The 7,366-nt window shown below is 49.9% G+C and overlaps 1 protein-coding gene across 1 annotated transcript in view; it reads left to right on the top strand.

The window, feature by feature from the left end:
• The first annotated feature begins 346 nt into the window (after positions 1–346).
• Positions 347–7,366, top strand: part of SLC46A2 (solute carrier family 46 member 2) — a 12,344-nt gene continuing 5,324 nt past the window's right edge. Inside the window, exons 1-3 of the mRNA XM_032240379.1 lie at positions 347–2,018; positions 4,192–4,275; positions 4,971–5,127. Of these exons, the coding sequence (XP_032096270.1) occupies positions 890–2,018; positions 4,192–4,275; positions 4,971–5,127 (1,370 nt within the window). The 5' untranslated portion in view covers positions 347–889. The remainder of the gene's footprint in view (positions 2,019–4,191; positions 4,276–4,970; positions 5,128–7,366) is intronic.

Here is a 7,366-nt window from a genome sequence, read left to right as displayed (position 1 = left end):
GCTCAAGCCCCTGCCCAAGAGTCCAGTTTTATATCTGGGGGAAATCGAGGGTTGCCAGGATCTTGCCTTCTCTCCCTTGGCCCTGGAGTTTGAGGCAGGAGCCTTCTACACAGGGCCCATGCACCAGACCCACCAATGCAGGTGCACCAAGCAGGACTTCTCTAAGAGGCCTTTGGCTTGGAGAAGAGCCTGGACCGAGCGGCTCCCAAGTTTTTACTTCTCTTAAAGCGCTACCCACCTGCCTATAGCACATGCGTCTCTGGTGCATTAAAACTCTGTAAATAAAACTTGACACCCCGGTACTAGGCAGAATCCTAGGCGTCCCACCCCTCCCCCAAACCTGCCTCCCTGGGATGGGAGAATTTGGAAATGCTCCCTGAGCCAGTCCAGGGGAGCTTCTTCCAGCTAGGTCTAAGCCCCCGCCCTAGTGGTGGGCCGGGGGTGGGGTAGTCCCCAGCGATCCGCGGGAGGTCCGGGCACGCCTGGCTGTGGGGAAATTCAGCCCTGTCAGGGTACGCGCTCACAGGCGCAGCGTGACCCAGCGGCCCCGGGGGTGCTGGTGCCTGGAGCCAACCCTCGCCGTGCGCTCCCCCGCGCCTGGCTTCCCTGGACTGTCGCCAGCTCTACTCTGCCTGAGGTGGCGAGGGCGGGGCAGAGCGAGGCCTTTTCTGGACTGAGGAGGAGTCATTCGGGAGGTCACTCGGCTGCTGGACTGGCTGCTGCCACAGGCGCTGCGTGCCCTGGCTCCCTCCGCTCACCGCTCTCCGGCGCGCACCGCGATCACTCGCGCTGTCGGACCGAATCCTGAGCCGCCGTAGCAGCCGAATTTGGGAGCATCTCCCTGTGGCTGCAGCCAGCAAGCCCCTCGATCCCCCATCAGAGAGGTCACATGAGCCCCGAGGTCACCTGCCCATGGAGGGGCCGCCTGCCTCGCTTCCAGCCGAGGACCTGGATCGAGCCCGTGGTGGCCTCGGCCCAGGTGGCTGCCTCCCTCTACGACGCGGGGCTACTCCTCGTGGTGAAGGCGTCCTACGCAGCCGGAGGCTCCTCCAACCACAGCGCCAGCTCATCGCCCCGGGGGGCTCTAGAGGACCAACAGCAGAGAGCCATCTCCAATTTCTACATCATCTACAATCTCGTGGTGGGCCTGTCGCCCCTGCTGTCCGCCTACGGGCTGGGCTGGCTCAGCGACCGCTACCACCGCAAGATCTCCATCTGCGTGTCGCTGCTGGGCTTCACGCTCTCCCGCCTCGGGCTGCTGCTCAAGGTGCTGTTGGACTGGCCAGTGGAGGTGCTGTACGGGGCGGCGGCGCTGAACGGGCTGTGCGGCGGCTTCTCTGCCTTCTGGTCCGGCGTCATGGCGCTGGGATCGCTGGGCTCCTCCGAGGGCCGCCGCTCCGTGCGCCTCATCCTTATTGACATGATCCTGGGCTTGGCGGGGTTCTGCGGGAGCATGGCTTCCGGGCATCTCTTCAAGCAGATAGCTGGGCACTCTGGACAGGGCCTGATACTGACGGCCTGCAGCGTGAGCTGTGCCTCGTTTGCCCTGCTCTACAGCCTCTTGGTGCTAAAGGTCCCTGAGTCGGTGGCCAAGCCCCGCCAGGAGCTCCCCACTGTGGATACCGTGTCTGGCACGGTTGGCACATATCGCACTCTGGATCCTGATCAGTTGGACAAACAGTGCGCAAGGGGGCACCTTCCATCTCCCGGAAAAGCAAAACCCCATAAAACCACGATTTCCCTGCTCTTTGTGGGTGCTATCATATATGACCTGGCAGTGGTTGGCACAGTGGACGTGATGCCCCTTTTTATGCTGAGGGAGCCTCTCAGTTGGAACCAAGTTCAAGTGGGCTATGGTATGGCTGCAGGGTACACCATCTTCATCACCAGCTTCCTGGGTGTCCTGGTCTTCTCTCGCTGCTTCCGGGACACCACTATGATCATGATTGGGATGGTCTCCTTTGGGTCAGGAGCCCTCCTCTTGGCTTTTGTGAAAGAGACATACATGTTCTATATTGGTGAGTCTGGCACTCTTGGGGAGGCAGGACATTGCTGGTCCTCTGCATCATGGGGCTGACCCCAGGGACAGTGTGGTCTGTCTGGGGATTGAACCTGCTACCTAGAAGGCACAAGGGACACAAGATGATGTGCCCCTGAGTTTATCTGTAATGTATTGTTAATTATCTATATTGCAAGTGAATGTTACCAGAGCGGTGTTCATGACTCTAGTGTACCAGGGTCATGGAGGTGTGGTCAGTGGTACCTGGAGTCAGTAGAGGAGGCTTCAGGATGGTCTTAAACAGAGGAGATGGGGTTGGGTATCTTCCTCCCCCAACCCCCTTTGTAAAGGGATGGAATTTCAAATGCGGAGCACAAAGGCTCACGCCTGTAATCCCAGCACTTTGGGCGGCTGGTGGGGAGGATCACTTGAGGTCAGAAGTTCAAGACCAGCCTGGCCAACATGGCAAAACCTCATCTCTACCAAAAATACAAAAATTAGCCAGGTATGGTGTGCACCTGCAGTCCTAGCTACTCAAGAGGCTAAGGCACAAGAATTGCTTGAACCCAAGAGGCAGAAGTTGTAGTGAGCTGAGATTGTGCCACTGCACTCCAGCCTGGGTGATAGAGTGAGACTCTGCCTGCTCCCCACCCCACGCCCCTGGTCAAAAAAAGATGGAGGGAAATTCAAGTAATTCATCTGAAAAGGTCCCTTAATTAAAATCATTTGTAGTCAAGTAAGGGCTTTTTAAAAATACATAAAAATATGCAATAAAATACCTTGCATGACCAACTTAATAAATTCCCCAAGGAAGCACCATTAAGTTTCCATCTGAGAACACAGGTCAGACAACTACAAGCAGAAAGCTCTAAATTAATGCTCCAATAGAAGTTTCTAGAATGATGCAAATAGTTACTATTCATTCTGTCCAATACAGAAGCCACTGGCTCCATGTGGCTATTGAACAGTTGAAATGTGGCTAGCGCAACTAAAGCACAGATTTATAAATTTTATGTCATTTTATTTAATTTAAATAGTTACATGGGGCTAGTGGCTATCATATCATAAAGAACAACTCCAGACAGTTATCTAAGGCTGGTTCTTGGCCCAGGCAGGTCACACATCTCAGAAACATCTAACAAAATGGCAAGCTAACCTCTGGTCAGTCCTCAATTGAACAGCACAGGACAGAGTACCCTCTTCCCCTTTTGCCCACCACCTCTCTCTCTGTTTCTCTTTGGGTTTTTGTTTTGACCTCAGCTCACTGCAAGTTCCACCTCCCGAGTTCAAGCGATTCCCCTGCCTCAGCCTCCCAAGTCGTTGGGATTATAGGCATGTGCCACCACGCCCGGCTAATTTTGTATTTTTAATAGAGACAGGGTTTCACCATATTGGTCAGGCTGGTCTCAAATTCCTGACCTCAGGTTGATCCACCCACCCGAGCCTCCCAGAGTGCTGGCTGGGATGACAGGTGTCAGCCCCTGTGCCTGGCTCTCTTTCTCTCTCTTTCTTTTCTCTTCTTTCTTTCTTTCTTTCTTTCTTTCTTTCTTTCTTTCTTTCTTTCTTTCTTCTTTCCTCTTTCCTCTTTCTTCTTTCTTCCTTTTTCTTTTTCTTTCTTTCTTTCTTTCTCTTTCTCTTTCTTTCTTTCTTTCTCTCTCTCTCTCTCTCTCTCACACACACACACACACACACACACACACACACACACACACACACAGCATCTCGATAATCAATAGAGCTTGGGAGCTCTGCCCTGGGTGCATTCATGGGACAGATTGCTGGAGGCAGTTTGCCAAAGCTCCTGGGACCATCTCCCAGAGATGTTCCCTAATGTCAAGGACACACACATCTCTCCTGGAGAAACAAGGAGAGGGTCCTTGTGTCAGTGCGGTGGCATCAGTTTCACTTCCCTAGTAATCAATTAACTCCACCAGTAAAGACCCATTTCACGCTGTCGACTGTGTCCAGCCATCTTGCAGACTGCTATGCAGCATATACAGCAGCAGCAGAGCTCAGAGGGTCACAGACTGGTCAAGGGAGGGTGCTAGCGTGCCAGCAGAGAAATGACTTCTTCCAGGTCGAGCCACATTCGGACTGGGGAGAGATGGGAGTTCTAAATGAGGCTTTTGCTAATTTCCTCCTTGGCCTAGGCTGGGCTACAGCAAGGAGTGTTCCTGTGTGATCTCTTTCAGCTCGAGCCGTCATGCTGTTTGCTCTCATCCCCATCACAACCATCCGATCAGCTATGTCCAAACTCATAAAGGGCTCCTCTTATGGTGAGTAGTGTAAGAAACTTCTGCCCAGGCTGTTTCAGAGCTGCTCAGCATGAGGCACAAACCTGCAGAAGGCACTTGAGAGAGTATCAGAAGCATCTTTGAAGACACTAGGAACTCTGGTTTCCATCCAGGGCAGAGAGAGTGGAGACAGGGCTATGGGAGTGACTCAGAAAATCAGTCACTGAAAAGCCACAAAGAATGATTATATCATCCATAGGCCTTGAGAAGATTCAGCAGACAGAGGCAGGATTCCTAGCAAATTGAGCCACAAAGACTGAGAAGGGGCCAGATGCAGTGTCTCAGTGCCTGTAATCCCAGTGCTTTGGGAGACCGAGGTGAGAGAATTGCTTGAGGCTGGGAGTTCAAAACCAGCCTGGGCAACATAGTGAGACCCCATCTCTACAAAAAATTTAGAAATTAGCCAGGCATGGTGGCACATGCTTGTAGTCCGAGCTCCTCAGAAGGCTGAGGCAGGAGAAATACTGAGCCCAGGAGTTCAAGGCTGCAGTGAGCCAGGATTGTGGCACTGTACTTCAGCCTGGGCAACAGAGTGAGACCCTGTCTCTAAAAAAAGAGAAAAAAGAAAAAGAGAGAGTACGAGGGAAGGTCTCCTCAGAGCTCTCCAGAGACTTAGCTAATGGGGAACAAGGCAGGGACAGCAATGCACTCCTGAGCAAACTCCGTCTCTTCCACAGGAAAGGTGTTCGTCATACTGCAGCTGTCCCTGGCTCTGACAGGTGTGGTGACATCCACCTTGTACAACAAGATCTATCAGCTCACCATGGACATGTTTGCAGGCTCCTGCTTTGCTATCTCCTCCGTTCTCTCCTTCCTGGCCATCATCCCAATCAGGTAGGATGGCAGGAGCATCTGCTGCTTGGGTTGGGACCCCAGTGCTTTGGTCTAGGAATGCTGGACCTTCTCCAGCCCACCATCACCGCATTATTTATTTTCAGCATTTATGCAGTGGGTTCTCAGTGGCTCTCTCACAAAGAAAAAATCTTCCTGTTTCCCAACACTAAAAATCTGGCCATTTGGGAATTCCCCAAAATCACAAGAAGCAGGGTCCTTAGGCACTGGCTCACTTTTTGGCAGTTTTGTAATGACTAATTATACGAGTCCCACGTACTTCCTTGTAACTAGAGACTGTGATTAGAAACCCTTGTGAACCATCAGAGCGCTTTTGTTCAGCTGCCTTCAGGTGAAAACCATCAGACCTCATTTCACAGTACAGTTTCTTCCCTGTGCCCTCACAGGGCTCTGTGCTCAGTGCCACTGAAAACTCCTTGCTGCTGGACTGTGTGAGCTCCAGACAGGGCCTCGGACAGTCCCCTGGCCTTCTCTGGGGGAATCGTGTCATTTGTAAAATCAGAGCCCTCAAGTGTGAGAGCCAAGAGGCAGAAGAAAGGCGAGAGGAATGGAGACCACTAGCCTGGGTCATCAACAAAATGGAAAGACAGCACGGAATAGTTCTGTCTTCAGCCAGCCCTGTCCCGCAGGAATACGGTAGGAGCCACAAATCCAAGCCATATGTGTGAGTTTCGATTTTCTAGTAGCCACATTTTAAAAAGAGAAAACTGACAGGTGAAATTAATTTTAATATTAATAACCTATTTGACATGCAAAATATCATCTCCACACGTAATCAATTTACAAAATATATCAATGAGATATTTTGCTTCTTTTTTACACTAACTCTTTGAAATCCACTACGTATTTTATGCCTACAGTACATCTCAATTTGGACAAGTCACATTCCAAGTATTCAGTAACCACATGTGGGTTGAGGCTCCCACGCTGGATGGCACAGTTTTCTTTAGGCTGTTAGATCCTTTTAACACTTCCTTCAAAGTGAGTTTCTCTCATGCTTTTACCACTGTTGCCACATGAGAAAGGAATATATATATCTCTCTACAGAATAAATGTATCCACAGTAAGGCACAAGGATTTGATACAGATTTGCATTTTCAAGGGACCTGCCTAGCAGCACCTGAGGCCTCTACAGATCAGTAATGATGGTATAATAGGCAGCAGAGTAGAAAATAAAGGAAGGCAGGTCCAAGGGGACAGTGAAAGCCCTTTTGGAATTCTCACATCACATCATAATACACATCTTTGCCTGAATGAGAAGTTGAGCTTCCTAAGACAGGAGCCATCAATCATTAGGGTTCTTTGCATTCTTTCATAATTGCGAAAAATAAGATACGAAGACCAAACAGCTGAGAGAATTTATAGATCAGCAGGCATGACCAGTTCTCATTCCTAAGGTACAAGCTGAGTCAGCTCTGTTTTTGAACTGTCCTGCTTTGCGGGCGTTTCATGTGCTCCTGTTTTCATGTGAGTCCTGGCTGAATGGGTTGGATTTGAGCTAGAGCTACCATGCAATGCAGACTTCTCTGGAGTTCCACTCTCTGGCCAAATGAGTAAAGGATGAGTAGTTTTTGCCCATTTAAAAATCATCCAGTCCAATTTTATTGGCAGAGGGTTAACTTAGTCTCTTTAACCTAAACAAAACCCAAAAATCAATAAAAGGAAATGAGTCTTACTAGTTCATGTATGTCAAAAAAAAAAAAAAAATCAGGAGACAAATGAAAGCAATGGGAAAAAACAAGTAAGCAATTGATTGCTTATGCAGATAAGGCACCCATGAGGTACACTGTTTCCTTCTGTTGTAGACATGTGGCAATAGAGAAATACATGCAAACAAAGCCAGATTTTAAATTGACTGCTGTCAGGATCCCACCCACCAGAGACTCAATCTGCGGTACAGCCTGGGCATAGGAAATTTTAATAGCTCTCGCGGTGATTCAAATGTACAACCAAGATTTGAAATCTCTGGTGTAAAGGGAGTGTTTCCATTACATTTCCCTTCTGCAAAATCACTAAAGAAATAAGATCCTGAAAAAGTTTCACAGCTAGGAGAGGCCAAGGCTGTACCATCAATCTTCAAATGAGATTAACAGGAAAGACCAGTAAAGCTTTCGAACCACGGGAAGAAAAGTTACATTCCAATGACATAAAAACGCAGGCATGCCAGAGCAGAGGAGGACTCGGAGGGCAGAGGAGGGCTCAGAGGGCAGAGGAGGGCTCG

Source organism: Sapajus apella, unplaced genomic scaffold, assembly GCF_009761245.1.
Source record: "Sapajus apella isolate SASKATOON/1434 unplaced genomic scaffold, GSC_monkey_1.0 scaffold46, whole genome shotgun sequence".
In the NCBI taxonomy this organism is placed as follows: domain Eukaryota; kingdom Metazoa; phylum Chordata; class Mammalia; order Primates; family Cebidae; genus Sapajus; species Sapajus apella.
Note: the sequence above shows the minus strand (reverse complement) of the source record. Positions and strands in the feature narration are given on the sequence as shown.